Source organism: Diadema antillarum, unplaced genomic scaffold, assembly GCF_040938485.1.
Source record: "Diadema antillarum isolate AM-2024a unplaced genomic scaffold, OU_Dant_1.0 scf00000131, whole genome shotgun sequence".
In the NCBI taxonomy this organism is placed as follows: Eukaryota; Metazoa; Echinodermata; class Echinoidea; order Diadematoida; family Diadematidae; genus Diadema; species Diadema antillarum.
The window spans coordinates 1813447-1830588 of record NW_027271020.1 but is presented as its reverse complement, the minus strand read 5'-3'; the positions used below and the strand labels follow the sequence as shown (position 1 = coordinate 1830588).

At 41.6% G+C, this 17142-nt stretch overlaps 1 protein-coding gene across 1 annotated transcript in view; it reads left to right on the top strand.

The window, feature by feature from the left end:
* The first annotated feature begins 1773 nt into the window (after positions 1-1773).
* LOC139720651 (phosphatidate phosphatase LPIN2-like) overlaps positions 1774-17142 on the top strand; it is a 28974-nt gene continuing 13605 nt past the window's right edge. The window contains exons 1-8 of the mRNA XM_071632008.1: positions 1774-2019; positions 4012-4104; positions 8489-9309; positions 9934-10066; positions 13597-13656; positions 15216-15436; positions 16049-16285; positions 16971-17041. Coding sequence (XP_071488109.1) covers positions 1828-2019; positions 4012-4104; positions 8489-9309; positions 9934-10066; positions 13597-13656; positions 15216-15436; positions 16049-16285; positions 16971-17041 — 1828 coding nt within the window. The 5' untranslated portion in view covers positions 1774-1827. The remainder of the gene's footprint in view (positions 2020-4011; positions 4105-8488; positions 9310-9933; positions 10067-13596; positions 13657-15215; positions 15437-16048; positions 16286-16970; positions 17042-17142) is intronic.

Below are 17142 nucleotides of genomic sequence, written 5' to 3'. Positions count from 1 at the left end.
TACCAGTAAAGTAGTACATGCATCATAGGCTGCATTTGTCAATTTTCCCATGTTTAAAACGTGTTTCAATACCTACTATCAAAACGCTTTTGCAAACGCCTTTTTGATCGCATTTCTGGAGTTGTTGCGTTTATCTCTATCGTGAGTTGAGAGGGAGGTCTTGTCACTGCACAGTTCCCATTGCGCAGTTTGACTCGCAGTGCAGAGAGGTGTAGTTGCCAATGGGTGCATGGGCATGTCCGAGCTACAATTTCAAAATGACTTTGCATTTATCAACTTTACAGAAACACGTTTCTGATGCAAACGCGAAGAAACTTGCAATCGCACTTTTTATGGTGTTACAGTCTTATGCATTTCTTATCCCATACTAGTAATCAAAACAGCTTTGCGTTCATCAACTGCCTCCAACTCCCGGAAAGTTGTTTAGAAACCTTAACCCATTTAGGACAAGTCCCGAGTATACTCGGGCAATGGTTTATGGGAAATGCGTGTTGTAGCAAAATCAAACCGTCATCAACGGGTGAATGCTGCGGCCAGAAGTGAGTCAATAAATGCACCTTACGATGTAATATTCAATGTCCATAGCAGTGACCCAGATGAGGGCAGTGGGAGTGGAGTGGGTAGGGCTGTTCGTGTGACCATAAGATAGAGCTCCGAGTGGATAGGGCTATTAGTGCGACCATGGAGCCCCAACAGGGCTCCTATGGTGTGACTATGCCAGTGGTATGCACTACGCATTCGCCCCTGGCTTCATGCCAATGTTTATTGACAGCGGCAAGAGAGAGGGGGCGAGGGAGAGAGAGAAATCTGGTGTAGGGTTCATTCACAGTTGACTCGTCAGCTGTCTGTGCCCATCTCTGCTGTCACTTTTACTGCAAAGTGAAACGTTGAGCTCTCCTTTTATAGCCACAGCTTCATACATTTGTATGTCAATGTCTGTAATTGTTGCCAAGTACTTGGACACTAGCAGTGCAGAAGGATTATAGGATCATGGAACTACACATAAAGCTCCAAATATTGTATGCTGTTTGTTTGTGTGGAAATGTTAACGGATGTGTTAATGTCAGTGATTGGTACGAATGGGACATTGACATATTGTCGCTGGGGTGACAAGACCTTCTACAAAATGTCAAATGTTCAGGAGAGCCAAAAAACATGGCGGCCAAAGCACTATACCGAATGGGACAGCCGTTCCTTTGACGTGCCATGGTGGCTTCATTTTTGGAGTAATACCAGATTTGGACGGGACATTACTTAATCGATTATTTGACCATAAATGCAGAAAAAGTCATTTTCACCAAAATTGCAGATATACAAGGTCTTGTCACCCCAGCGACGATATGTATTGTGAAGTGATTATTGAAAGAGCAACTGATCACGTAACAATTCATCAGTACTGTTAGCTGTATTATCGAATGTGTCATTTTGCCATTGCCATGGAATTATACTTGGTTAGCTTTATCACAGTTTAATGGAAAGGTCATAATCAAGAAGTGGGTGATAGGCCAAAGCGTGAAAGTGGCGTCATTACAAATTTTAATGGAATTATGGACAACAGGCATTTGAAATAAATTGTATCATGTCATCAATTTTAGAACATTACTGTTGAGCATTACATTGTATTTTTTAGGTGAACTACAGAACATGAGAAAACCAAATTCACTGAAAAAAAAACATTTTCAGCATTAATGTTTAACATCTGTTCCTTTGAATCAAAAGAGGTGTGAAATAATTGTTTTAATGTCCTCTTTCTTTCTCTCCTTTTCCATTTTAGGTTATCTAGCTCAAAGAGGATGAGTTGCTAGATTTAAAGGGTGAGATCTCACCATGAATTACACCATGAATTACGTGGGTCGTTTCTTCTCCAGCGTCAAGACCTTCTACAGCGAGATCAACCCGGCAACGCTGACTGGTGCTATCGATGTCATCGTGGTGAAGCAGCCGGATGGCTCCCTTGTGTGTTCGCCTTTCCACGTCCGCTTCGGCAAAATGGGAGTTCTGCGGAGCAGGGAGAAAGTGGTGAGGAGCAGGGTCGAGGGTCTTTATAGGGGTTTACAGATTCCTTTGCTCTCCAAAGATCTGTCATTTTGGAGGCAGATTCAAAGGGTGGCATGATATTCCCAAGTTTTGAGAGAGGTTTGAATATTATGTCATGATGTAGTGTATAGATAGTATGCATGTATGCATGCAACTTTGTAATAGGTTTTTTAAGCCGTTCCTCCCGCAATTCTTCGAGCGCTTTCAATGTCCCCAAACAAGATTCTTTTAGCCCGTCGACAGCGAATGGACAGGTTGGTAATCCACCTGTGCGAAAGCAGTCATGTGGTACATGGTGCCCCCTTTCCATGGTCAACTACATGTGCCATCAAACAATGGAAATGTCGATTGGGTGCAAGGTATGAATAGAGCGTGCGCTGATGGGTTCACAGACTCTTTTGTTATACACAAAAGATGCTCCTGAATGGGGTCAACAAAATCAAATATCTACAAAGCTCAACCTTGATCGCTCTGTACATCTTCATACAAGTTTTACAGCAAAACAAATGCACACTACATTGGAGAGAAGGCAAATAATACTGCGATACACACAGTTTTCATACCGAAGGAGTATGGAAGCAGATGTTGATAGAAGAAACTCTAATCTTTCTATTGAAGGCATTATCGTGGTAGCGTAGCAAAAATTAACATGAATTTAGGCCACAAATGTAGGCACTCCAGTCTACATTTTGGGAACCTGGTTTCCATATTAAGTTGACGCCACGGCAACCTGGTACAGTGTATGCCAGATTCCCGTAAGGAACAGGTTAATACACACTATATCATTGCCATTTTAGACTGTATTACATCATTCACATAAATATATCTTTGACTTCACTTTTTTGACTAATTGTACATTATCTTTTGTGCATTAAATCAGAAGATATCACTCTCTCACTGCTGTGGCTTTCTGCCTTGTTTCGCCAAACTGTACTAGGTCATGTTCATTGCCATGATTATGATGTCACGCAGTCAACTCTGTTGCTGTATTATAGGGTCTTATCCCTACATTGTTTGCGGTTGCTTCCTGTCACCATATTCTACTTTCAAACATCGGTTGTTTTGCATCATTTCCTTTCATTTTGAGGTGTGCTGGCTATTTTTATTTCTTTTCTCAAAGATATCTTTCAAGTGAGACCTGCAATAGCAAACAATGGCATTCCCCCAGAAACTCTTGCAACACTTGTTGCAACTCTCAATGATTATTTCTTTATTTTTGTATATGACCATTTGTGACTGTGCATCACAAAACAAACAAAAAGTCACACGCCCCGATTTTATGTGAGGACGCTAATAACTTTTGAGAGAATGACACCACTGCTTTGAAAATTGGTATCAGTTATAGATAAAACGTATTAATAGAGCATGCTCAATTTCAGCCTAATCTGCTGATCCCCTCAATGTTGCTATGGAGTTTTACTTCTTTTTTTTTTTTTTTTTTTGTCCCATTCATTGCGTAGAGCGCAGCTTGGTATATGATTGTTTAAGCACTGGAATCATTATAAATAAACCCTGTACTTCAGAGTCTCTTTTCTTATAGTAGGGCCAACAAACTTTTCCAAAGTGTGTGCTTTCTTTCCAGTATTTGGATAGGTTAGCAGAGTCCATTTGAATTGAGTTATACATCATCTTAAAGCCTATAATCCGCTTCAGGATTTGCCCTTAACTAAAAAGAAAAAAGGGTTTGTGATGCAACATCACATTTACAAAATAGAAGGAGTGATGATGATGATGACAGATTACTGCAATGACAACAGTGATAGTTGATAGATAGTATCGATTGTAGTGATCATAGTGATGATGTGGCAAAAAAACATTGATATTGATAATGCTGATAATAACACTACATGATACAAAGAAAGACAACATAAACCCACTACCTAGTGAAGATTAGAGCATTATCTTTGAAATGTTGATGGATATGTGGATGTGTAGACATGATTAAATACAAATGCAATGATTTCTTCCCTCCAGGTCGACATCCAGATCAACGGGGAGCCGGTCGACCTGTTCATGAAGCTAGGGGAGAGCGGAGAGGCTTTCTTTGTGGAGGAACTAGAGGAAGAGGTAATTACTGACCGCCACTGCCCGATGTCCACTCTCAATGGGCAACATGAGTCCTAACATCTCCCTCCACTCTTGGTGCTATGTTGAAATACCAAAGTATCTGTGATCTAACTGGAAATGTAGAGTGCAGAAAACTTGTAACCACAAATATTTTTTTTTTTGTTCGATGTTAATGGGTCTGCACTAGTCGTTATCAGAGAAATGACCTTTAAGAGGAAACAGAAAACATAATGAGCTGTCTTGTGGGGTGACCTCGTTATTTCTGTGACTTGTAATCTGATGACACAGCGGGGAGGGTAATTCAAAGGGAAGGAAAAAAGTGAAATACATGTGAAGAGCGTGAAAGGATACGTTGACCATCATTAACGGCATGATATGAGTGCGACAATGACCATGATAGGTTACAATAACAGCTGTGGCATGAAATTACTGAGGAAGTTCTATTTTTATGCGTTCACCCGCTGTCTTCACTTTGTATTGTATGTTGAGTTTTTGTAACGCGCAAACAAAAATCATATATGGATAGATATCACTAGAGCATATTGTTACATGCTCGGCAGAAGGCCATAGCATGAAACTTCACCACAAAATTGAAGTTTTGTCCGTGACATAGTTTGACAGAGTTTTGAAGGCTCCTTCATATGATGCAACGATCGTTTTTGTGATTTTTCGAGCCCGCAAGCCGGAGGGTTGTTGTGCTGGGCATTCAGCAAATTATCTTTGGCTGGAGATATAGGGGGGAGGGGGGAAGGGGGAAGGGGAGGGGGGGGGGGGGGGGGGGCGAGAGGGAGAGGGGAGAGGGAGAGGAAAGGAGATTGTGAGGTGAGATCACAGAAAAATGTGTTACAGAGGTAATGAGGTGAGTTAAAGAGAACAAACAGGTCAGTATGAATACGCAGGGTATATGTGTCATTGTTGTGATAACAATGTCCTCGTCACCTAAGTGCAGATAGGAAGTATACTGTGAGTATGGACAGCATACCAAATTTAAAGGGGGGGGGGGAAGTATCGAGGATGTGTGTAATATTATGCCTGACAGGAGGTGATACAAATTCCGTTTGTATACCATCAATTGAAGTAAAGACCCTTCTATTTGTATGTAGTCACTGTGACAGTAAGATAGGAAGTCACGCTTGGTGGTTGGCTTAGTGCCAAGAGCAGGAATCATTAACTAGGGAATAGATGTCCTTTCTTTTGTGCATATAGAATGTATATCCTGGTGTAGTAAAGAAGCAGAAAAAAACAACAATAACAAAGCAAAGATAACAAAACAAACTCCACTGTATCTATTTCATTTCAGCTTCCGTTGAACCTGAAAGTGTATGCAGTGGTATTTGCCAGTGGTGTGTTGGGAGAAGGGTTGGATGAGCATCCAACAAACTCAAAGCACACTAATTCTATTAGAGTATCTTGAATACAGAGAACTGGCTGTTTTAAGGAGCTGAATATTCAAGGAAATCTGGGCTGGGCTTTTCTAAAGGGAAGTTGCCATGATACAGCAGTTCTCCGTATATGGCAGTCAGTTCCGTATATGGGAGTCCTTCATTAGCAAATAGTTAATAGCATGAATTAATGATAGGAAAGTTAAAATGAAGGTCACCTTTTAATTGGTCTACCTTCCTTGATGTTGCTTTACTTCCTGTTAACAAAAATGTCTCTGGGCATTGCAAGGCAAAAGTTGTGGGAGATTATTTAACAATTTGATCAAAATTTTCGTCCCAAGTTCTGTCTCATTCCATTGGGCTAAAGAGAGAGAGACAGAAACAGAGACAGACAAAAAAAAAAGAAAAAAAGAAAATTGAAAGAGGACCAGAAAAAAGTATACTAACAACATGTATGAGATGTCTTTTTTCTGTGTTTTTTTTTTTCATTTTGGCATTCTTATGAGCAAGACAAACTTTTTACATAGTTTGGTTTCATTCTTTTGACTTGTAAAATGTTTTGATTTTTTTTTTTTGTCCTTATGTATGTAGTCATGGACAAAGATTACAGCAGAATTATGGTTGTCATTTGGTATTAGACAAAACTAGGGTATGACATTGCTGTATGGTATTAACATGTGGCTTATGTGGTGTGATGGTGATTTATTGATAATCAGGCAGTGAGCAGTTCAAATTTATTTTATGAATTAACATGTGACAGAACTGCCATCTTTAAGCCAAGTCTGACAAAACAAAACAAAACAAAACAAAACAAAACAAAACAAAATAAGCACACACATACATGTATTCCACAGAGACTTCAGTGTCTTGTAGATAATTTCTCTTTCACAAAACTTGTAAAGCCCAGTTCATACTGAAATTAAAGAATAGGTTGTTCCTCACTCTGACACCAATGTAAGGCCAGTAGTGGACAGAAGGGTTTGTCAAATTGTAGGGTAGCCTTGAAGGGGGACTTGGCTTGCTATGAACTTGCACCACTGTGGTCGCATCGAGAACAGGAAAAACCAGGCAGGATGTGCCGTTGGCTGTGTACGAGACCGCAGCGGGGGGTGAGAGAATGTCGAAACTCGTGACGAAGAGACTGGATCATTTCCTCTGCTGTCGCAATTACCGGCGAAGATCCCCCAACATGGAACTTTCACAATCTCAGAAAACTTGAATCACAGTGCATGTGACTCAGTATTCAGGGTCATGGTGCACAATGTTATGGCTGTGCTGGTGCAAAGTCCAGGGAACATCATTGCATGGTTCTCATACACAGAGTTATTTTGTCCCATGAGGGACCACAGCGTCAAGAGAAAGTACCCAAAACTTCTGCTGCAAAAACAAACATACATACAAACAAGATTAAACAAAAACAGGCAAACAAATAAAATCAATGGAATTTATGTTTTCGAGATATATGTCATATTTTCCATTTCAAGGGGACCGTGGAATGCCATATTATGTGACTTTCTTATCAAAACATGTACGGATTATGTTGACCACTCTAGCACATCTAGGTATACAGATATGTTCATGCTGTGTACACAACCTGTATTCATACAAACTTGTTCCTCAACACATTGGTCCTACCTGTTTGAACTATCAACCTTTTGTACACATTTCACAAGGATTGTCTTATTGGTTTCTAAAAACAAGAAAACACTTTTCAAGAACAACAACAACAAAACACACATGAAGTACAGTTAGACACCATACACAAACACCACAAGACAACTAATGCAGTACAATGTAGGCAGTGTGTTATCAGGTCATTAATCACATAATAAGTAACTAAATGCACACATCCTCTGTAGACATGCTACATATAAAAGGAAAAGGCTTGTCAACTCTGCAAACAAGGCTCCTATCTGAGCCATGACTTGTGAAATGACAGTTCAGGGTAGACCCAAAGCCTCCGTAGGCCGCCTGTAATCCATGGCCTTCGTCTTTCTGGTCCATGAATTACTGTAAACCTCACTCTAGTTTGTCAACTGCCCAGATGCTGTATCAGCCCAGCCACTAGCAATTTTACCCTGTTGAGGGCAGGCTGGTTTTGCTATAACACACATTTCCCGTAGACACCTGCCTAAGTGTACTTGGGGACTAGCCTTCAGTGAGTGAATGTGCCTCTCACCCACTTTTCCAACTGCTGAAAATGCAGAGAAAAAATGAGAAATATATAATATGTGTTGCATTTGTCTTGGGTGGGAAGAGGGGGATATAAAACAAAATATATAACAAAAAAAGGAGAATTCAACCTATCCATTTTTAGATGATGTTATGGTTTAAACTTGTAAGTGCAAATATGTACAAATATTCAGTATGCAAATGATGACACTAGTGCATGTGGGGTGGCATTGCGATTTTCACAAAGAAGGTGAAGAGTGAGAGTGAAAATTGACCCGGAACCTTTGCTGCTTAAGCTATGAAAGTATTCAACATGACAAGCTCTTGTGACATTGTGACTTTATTGTCAATAGTAAGAGATGTTGATACTGTGATGACAGTAGAATAGTGATTACTTGTAAGCTATTTGACAGTTCACTGGATATCAGGAAAACCTTTCAATAAAATGTTTTTCAGGAGATCCAGCTGTATAACTTTCTTTACCAGCAAGTATGCTTTACTGCCAGGCTGACGTGATGATATTGCATTATTCAGCTCATTCCCAGCAGGTTCAGCTCTGTAGAAAGTGTAGTGCTTGAGTAGTTAATTTTGAATAAGTGTTCATGACTTGCTATACAGTGCAGGAAAATATGGTTGTCATAGGGTTACATGAAATTAATCTGTTCAGGACAGTTTGATTTTGCTACAGCATGCATTTCCCATAGACACCTGCCCGAGTATACTCGGGACTCATCCTCAACGGGTTAATGTTGGGATTGGCAGTGCAATACCATGATTTATATTAAACTTTGTTTCCTTTTTGTGTTTTATCTCTTTGATTCTCCCATTAGGATGTTGTTCCAGAGCATCTCGCCACATCACCGATCCCATCTGTCAACCACCTCTTTGAGGAAGGGATGAACGAGCTGCATGGGAAGCAGTCGCGGCACTCACGCTCCGAGACAGAGAGCAGCCGCGAGTCGGAGAGCTACGATAAGACCATCAGCTCGGCCAACCTGCGGAAGGGCGTCGCCCCACCGCGCCCCCAGGATGTGACGGTGGACATGCAGTCGGTTGAGGAGAAACTGGCCGACATTAGTCTGGAGAACCAAGGAGGAAAGGCCAAGGAGAAGAAGCTCACTAAGACCAAAAACACCCTGAAGACTCTTGAGGATGTTGAGGCGGGCTCTAGCCAGGAGGAGGACTCCTCACACATCTCCGAGCACCGGGCCAGCCCCGGTCCCAGCACCTCCCAGGGCACCAGTGCCATCTCCATCGACGAGACGGCGAGGGGGAGCAGCTCGCGGAGCCGGCTGCGCTCCAAGAGGAGGCGGCGGAAGAGCGGCAAGGCCGGCGCGAGCAAGTCGGAGAAGTCTTTGCCGCAGAACATGAGCGTCCGGCGCATCGCGTCCATGTCGGAATCGAGCACGTCATCGTCCCAGCACTCCGACGAAGAGCTGGAGGGCATCTTCCCCATCGACGATGTGAATGAGATCGATGCGGACGAGGGACGCACAGAGGAGGAGGAGGAGGAGGGGAGTAGCCACATGAACCGACCGGTCAGCTTGCTAGGGACCGAGGACGACAGTCGAGAGCAGTGGTCAGAACTTGGGAAACCAACTCACAGACCTTTCCATGTTTTCTCCGATGGGGATTATACCCCGCTGGTGAGGTGAGGAAAGAACTATTGTGTAATTAGATACAAAATCTTAAAACCAGTATTTTTCTTTGTGGGCACACCAACCAATATTTCGGGGCATATGATGTATGTCTTTCTTATCTTGCTTTGGACATCAAGATTCCAAGCTCAAAGGGAAAAATATGCACTTCTGTCTTCTTGGTAAATGTCTTTGTTCAATACAGTGTAGATTTTTCAGGTTACTTTGTATCAGATGCAAATAATGTAGAAATTCCTATTTGAACAGCTTTAATCCACATGGAAATTTCAAATGAAACAGACAAGAAAGGGACTGGAATATCCAAAAAGCCAAAGAGGAAAGATAAAATGTATTTTTCACCAACTTTGTATCATATTGTTTCAAATAAAAGAAGTAGAAGGGTGCGTTGAAAGCCAAAAGTCAGGATATTCAATTTTTGCCTTATTTTGACTGGAGGAGCAAAATTAATTGAAATGATTTTTGTTTTTAATCCATAGTGTACTATGTACAACAAAGTCAGTTGTCAGTATTAAGTGAATATATTTTCCATGGAGAATTTGATTGTTAGATCTTTCTTGTTAAAAGATTTGTCCACCTTCCCCTTACCCCATTTCCACCCTCGCGTGATAATACTACAGCCCCCAGGCCACTCGCCCGTCCACACCCAAGAGTGACACGGAGGCGGACCACCAGAGGCAGACCAGCCTGAGGAGGGCCAACAAGGCTGCAGGGGCCGACAAGATCGAGTGGAACTGGGGCGAACTGCCCGAGGTTAGTCTCAGTCCCAGTCTGAAGTATTTTAGCGGTGGGAGCCCTCCCTCCCAGTTTGAATCCAAGGGATGTTTGTGAGGACTGTCACACTTACGTATAGTAGCTCTCGATTGCATAACAGTGAAACTGGTGATGGTTTCTTGTAAGTCAAAAAAAGAACAATCATCCTTATTGACTAGTGATGCTTAGAGGTCACAATATGCCATTCTTGATTCAGAAAGATGGATTACACTTCAAAGTGTAATTTTGTTATTATTGTTGTTCAACCAAGATAGTTTTTTGCTGTTACTTCTTTTCATTCAAGGATATAAAAAAAAATAGTGTGCCATTCCTCACTATTCTCAGCCTGAAAGTTTCTTTGATTGAGATTTTAAGCGAGTCAGTCTAATATGGCAACTGCTGTTTCTTCAAAAAAGTGCATAAAATGCAGAGCTCACTTTAAAGCTGCCACAATTTGGAGTTGTTAGTTATGCAGAAATCCGTATTCTCTTGAGGGATGATGCTACATTGATCACCTAAGATCATAACGTCGCTGGGGCGACAAGACCTCGTATCTACAAAATGTCAAATATTGAGGAGAGCCAAAAAGCATGGCGGCCAAAGCTCTATACCGAATGGGACAGCCGTTCCTTTGACGTGCCATGGTGGCTTCATTTTTGGGGTAAGACACCTAGGACTTGGACAGGACATCACTTAACTGGTTATTTGACCATAAATGCAAAAAAGTCATTTTCACCAAAATTGCAGATACAAGGTCTTGTCACCCCAGCGACGATAAACCATGTGTTTTTGTAAAGATATATTGTATAATCCAATAGATAGATGTCATTAGTTTTTAGCTCACCTGAGCCAAAGGCTCAAGTGAGCTATTGCGATCGCCCTTTGTCCGGCGTCCGTCGTCCGTCGTGCGTCGTGCGTCGTGCGTAAACTTTTTACATTTTCATCTTCTTCTTGAAAACCCCAAGACCGATTTTCATCAAACTTGGCAGGTAGCATCCCTAGGGGGTTAGGAACTCAATTTGTTAAAATGGGCACCATGACCCACCCAGGGGGCCCCCAGGGGGGCCCAAACCCCCCAAATTTAAGGAATCTTTAAAAATCTTCTTCTCTAGAACCAGAAGTGATAGAGCTAAGTTAATACTATGAGTTAGTTCATTGATGACTGTAGTTTCAAGTTTGTTCATGGCAGAATCAGGGATGCCCCCCTTGGGACCCAGGGGAGGGGGGTGGGGAGGGGTTCTAATAGGGCCTAAATTGTACATTTTCATCTTCTTCTTGAGAACCCCATGACCCATTTTCACCAAACTTGGCAGGTAGCATCCCTAGGGGGTTAGGAACTCAATTTGTTAAAATGGGCACCATGCCCCACCCAGGGGGCCCCCAGGGGACCCCCAGGGGGCCCAAATCCCCCCAAATTAAGGAATCTTTAAAAATCTTCTTTTCTAGAACCAGAAGTGATGGAGCTATGAATAAAGTTTATACTATGAGTTAGTACATTGATGACTGCAGTTTCAAGTTTGTTCATGGCAGAATCAGGGGTGCCCCCCTTGGGACCCAGGGGAGGGAGGTGAGGAGGGGTCCTAATGGGGCCTAAATTGTACATTTTTATCTTCTTTTTTAGAACCCCATGACCCATTTTCACCAAACTTGGCAGGTAGCATCCCTAAGGGGTTAGGATCTCAATTTGTTAAAATGGGCACCATGTCCCACCCAGGGGGCCCCCAGGGGGGCCCAAACCCCCCAAATGAAGGAATCGTTAAAAATTTTCTCTAGAATCAGAAGTTATACAGCTAAGATAATACTATGAGTGAGTACATTAATGACTGTAGTTTCGAGTTTGTTCATAGGAGATCCAGGGGTGCCCCTCTTGGGGGCAGGGGTGGGGGTGGGGGGTTGGTTAGGAAGGTCCAAATGGGGGCCTGAATCGTACATTGTCATCTTCTTCCTGAAAACCTCATGATAGATTTTCGTCAAACTTGGCAGGTAGCATCCTTAGGGGGTCAGGATCTCAATTTATCAAAATGGGCACCATGCCCCACCCAGAGGGCCCCAGGGGGCCCCCAATCCCCCAAATTAAGGAATCTTAAAAAATTTGGGCCCTTATTGTACATTTTCATCTTCTACTTCAGAATGCCTGGTCAAATTTTGGTAGAGCTGTGAATAATTTAGATTAGTGACTGCGTGAAAGGTGAACTTGCGATACTCAGGTGAGCGCTAGACCCGCGGGTCTCTTGTTTTCTTGTTTTAATTTTTTCCATCTTTTTAAATTGAAAGGGCCACAGAATAAATTGTTTGCACTTTTGTGTGTGTAAATGTTTGGTATGTGTATGTTCAGGTTCATATTGTGTGTATGTGTGTGTGTTTTGGAGGGGTATGGTATGATGTGTGTTTTTGGTTTGTAAGGGTAATTTTTTCTGCACAAGTACATCTTCTTGTAAGAGTTTGCCCTAAGTCTGCCCTTGATCATACCATTGCAAAAAGCACAGTACAAGAAATATGTATAATGGGCCTGCATGATACAGTTTGCTATTAATCCATTCAATTTTTTTACTAACATACATTTTAGGTTATCCATAGCACCATTTATCCTCCGCAGTTAGTAAAGAAAATAGCACACGCAATGAAGTAATGATTTGGGTTGTACCAGCAGATTGCTGAAACCAAAATTCCAATTCTACCTGCATGAATCTCACTGAAAGGTAAATGCCCCCATTTGTTTCATCAAGCATATTCAAAATCTCAAAAATAGTAATGACAAATTGAGTGCTGAAAACTATAACATGTGTAGTAAACATGTTATATTTTAAGAATATCAGTGTATTGTACCTAGGCTTTTGAATGAATTTGGGCATTATCATTTATATGGCACATGCAAGCCTGACCACTTGTAGCATTCTTGAGATGAATCATATATGTTTACTCCAAAACTCTCTATCAAAGCTGCTATTAAATACTAACAAATATGCTGCTATTACTGCTTATTTCATACATTAAGTATGCTCAAATGATATGACATTGTATTAATAGATGATGTATGATGAAGAGATGCCAACTCTTTCCCCTTTTTCAGTATTTTGTGCCCTTTTGTGACAAGAATACTGCAGTTTTTGTGGAAAATACTTTCCCAAATTGTGTTACTGCAGCATGTCCATTGCAGCAAATACATTTTTTCCCCTTCTAAAATGCACCTTTTCATTCATGAGAAAAAACTGAAATGCTATTTTAAAGTTGGCATCCCATATGATGAGGTACATAGTATAGGGCAAGCTACATGTAGTTTGAGATGGCAATGGCGGAGGCAGCAAGAGAGAGAGAGAGAGAGAGAGAGAGAGAGATACATGTAGTGTGTATGTGTGTGTGTGAGAGAGAGAGACTGAGTGTGTGCAAGAGAGGGACAGAGACTGAGTGTGTGTGTATGTTTGTGAGAGAAAGAAAGAGAGATATATACTAACTCAGATGTCTCCTCCAGACAATTTGACATGTGGCACTGCGTAACGTGTGTTGATGATTATCCCATTCCTCCATCGTAGCGAAGAATCTCACAGCCCACCATTAGCATACAGATCTCATCAGCCGAAAGCACATCTAAGGTACCTTTGTTTTTTGCCGCAGAACCCCTCTCTGTCTGCGTTCCTCCTTGTATCGCAATAAAGCCGTTGCCTGTACCTCAGTTTGATATTTCCACCCATATGGAAATGAGTTTGCCCTGTCCCAGTTGCTTAATGATTTTGAGGTTGCCTTGTTGTATATCAGCTTGAATTTTTTCAGTTTGCGTATGTTCGTATTTGTTTGAGCTTTTGTTCGAATGGAAGCAGTGTACATAGCATTTCATGCAGAGAATCCTTTGCTCTTCTAGCATATAGTTTTCTCTTTTAATTTTTATGATTTTTATGATTTTTTTTTTTACATATTTGAAATGTTGCAGTGAATGAATCTGTTTGTTTTTGTTTTGGATGCTTGTTTTAGTTTGTTTGTTTTATGGAAAATGCAGATGCTTGCTTGCCTTATGATTTTATATTTATTGCCTGACTGTATTTTGTTTCACCTTTTTTTTTCTCCTGCCAAATACTGCATTGCAATTGCTTGCAAGGATTTGTTGCTTAATTGGATTCAGTTTTGATTGATTTGTGTTGTTTCTTTTAATCTGTACTGCTCACGTGAAAGACAATATGAAAAATGTTTCTTCGTAGTCTGACTTTATTTTGACTCTCTGTATTGTAAATATTGCTGTATTATCATCCATGGCATGCATTTTACGTGGTAAATTATTCAGCAAATTTACAAGTTGTGCTTTCTATGCACACTGTCATCATTCTCAAAGGGGACGCACATATTACATTTCTTGTATTTGCATGATTGTAAAATGTTGGCACAAATACATTGATTATTAAACGCGATCTACTCCTGTGTATACACGCATTGTATGTAATGCCCCAAAAATAAAAAGAAGAAAAAAATTGCACTCCCAAAACAATGCCATAATCTTATTTTCAGTAAATTTTGTATATAATTTGCAGTCAAAACCAATCTGGCAGCAATGTCTTTCAGAAGAAATGTGTTGTTCATGTACTAGATAAGTTATCAACCAAAAAATGACTTTTGCAATATATTTTCATAAAATAAACCATTGGGAATGTTGGGATATGATGATATCTCAGTTTCTTCTAGTATTGTGTGTTTAATTGTGACCAAAGTTACCCTAAAGGAAATATGGTGAAACCTTGCAATTCCAGAACTTTCTCATTCTCAGTGTGACAGTTGTATTTGTTTTGAAACTGTCATTTCCATTTTCTTGTTGGATTCTCTGCAATTTGAATCAGTGCCAAATTCCACAAGCTTGTGAGCGCCATATGTTGAGTTTCGTTATTCGGTCAAGAGTTCCAAAGATATTACAAGCATGATACATTTAAGATATGATCTATTGCAAGCCGTGCATGATTAGCATATCTATATGCCCCATAAACTGGGGTGAGAGAGAGGGAGAGAGAGAAAGATATAGCTGTGATACAGATCATCTTAAACCGTGCATGATTAATATATGCTCCATGAACTGGAGGCGACAGAGAGAAAGATATTGCTGTGATACCGATCATCTCAAAACCATCGCTAACTGATTTGTATTTGCTTGCCTCCTTGTCTGTAAAAGCAGCAGCCTGCCGAGAGCAAACGTGACCTGGATCCCCTCGCCTCCACCTCCTCCTCCCCGTCCCCCTCCCAGGGGGGCATCAAGGGGGAGGAGCGGAAGTCCATCTGGAGTAAGATCTGGAGCAAGAAGGAACAGGACCCCAAAGATGGGGGTGGGATGTACCTGCAGGACCTGGCCTCGGAGGAGATAGACCCTGAGGTCTACGCCTTGTACTTCCCAGACAGGTGAGGTGCAAGAACTGACCATTGTGTCACTGATGTAAACATCATGATGTCAGCTTGCCATGCCCATCTCTTTCTCTGTATATACCTGTTTTCTTTCACCATACGTGGATAATTTATTTTCTTTCTTTCCTTGATTCCTTTTCGTCTCAAAACTTTTTTCTGTTGTTTTCTTTTTCTTTCTCTTTTATACTGTGAAAGTTGAAATTTTTGTGCATTTGTACAAACAAAAACTAGCATGAAAATAAAAAGCACATTAGTTTCGCTTGTTATATCTGACACAATTCACTATTTTGATAGTGCATAATAAAGGAATAGAATAAGCTGCTGAAAACTGCTTAAAAGCAAGTGAAATTTATCTTACCTGGCAAAATGTAAACAGTTACACAAAAATTTCCACTTTTACTGTCTTCTATGTACACTTACATTGATATATATTTCACAGGTATTTTGACTACATACAATGCATGCAAACATAATCAGCCTGCAAATGCAGTGATAGGGGTAAATACATGTAACATACATTTCAGCTCAAGTTTACGTTGCCTCACTCTGTAATTTAGATGTCACGATCATGAGATTAAGATTCATCCGTACATTTCCTATTCCACGCAGTGCCACCCAAGTGCCGCCGAATCGCATCCGTGCAATCCAGGAGGCCAAGGACGAGGACAAGTCGTCCGACCTGGGCAACTCGCTGCCCCAGTCGCCCAACACCGTGGTCACGCCGGTGGTCAGCGACTCGGAGTCGCATCACAGCACGGCCGACTCCCACTACAGTGCCTCGGACCTCCACCAGTCCAGCGGCAGCAGCAGCCTGGTCTGCATGCGGCAGGGATCGGAGGATGGGAGGTAAGATGGGGAGGGTGGAGGGGGAAGAGGAGGTTGGAGGTGGAGGAGGAGGAGAAGGAAGAGGAGGAGAAGGAGGAGGAGTTGGAGGGGATGGAGTAGTTGGAGAAGGAGGAGGAGGAGGAGTTGGAAAAGGAGTTGCAGAGGGAGTAGGAGTTGTTTGAGGGGGAGAGTGGAGGAAGAAGAGGAAGTAGGAGGAGTGGGAGGAGGAGGAGGAAGAGCAGGAGGTGGAGGAGGAGGAGAAGAAGGATAAGGAAGTTGGAGGAGGAGGTGGAGGAGGAAGAGAAGGAGGAGGAGGATGGGGAGGGTGGAGTTGAAAAAGGAGGAAGAGTTGGAGGGGGAGAGGGAGGAGGAGGAGGAGGAGAAGTTGGAGGAAGAGGAGGAGGGGAAGGGATGAGGAGGTTGATTGTAAAGTGAGGAGGAAGTTGGAGGAGGAGACACAGACAGACAATATGCAGTAAACTGAGAGATAGAGAGATTGACAGGTTGATTGATGATGGATGAAAAGATGGATGGATTGATGAAGAAAGAGAACATTATCAAATCAATCTTTAAGCAATTGACTTTTTTGACCCTCAGAATGTTATTACTGTGTATCAGTATGTCTATGGAATTAGGCAGCTGTGAGAGAAATAGAAAAAGATGATATTTGAAAACTGATTGTTGTGTTTCTATCTCTTTATTTTAGTGATAACCTGCGAGGCATGCAACTCTCCCTCTGTGGTGGCCTTAAGGAAGATGAAGATACAATACCCATGGGTGAGTGTCAAAAGTCAAAGGTCAAAGATCAAATTGCAAGTGTTATAATGAGACATCCCTGGATAGTCCCACACAATGTTTCTCATGTCAGGATAATGAAA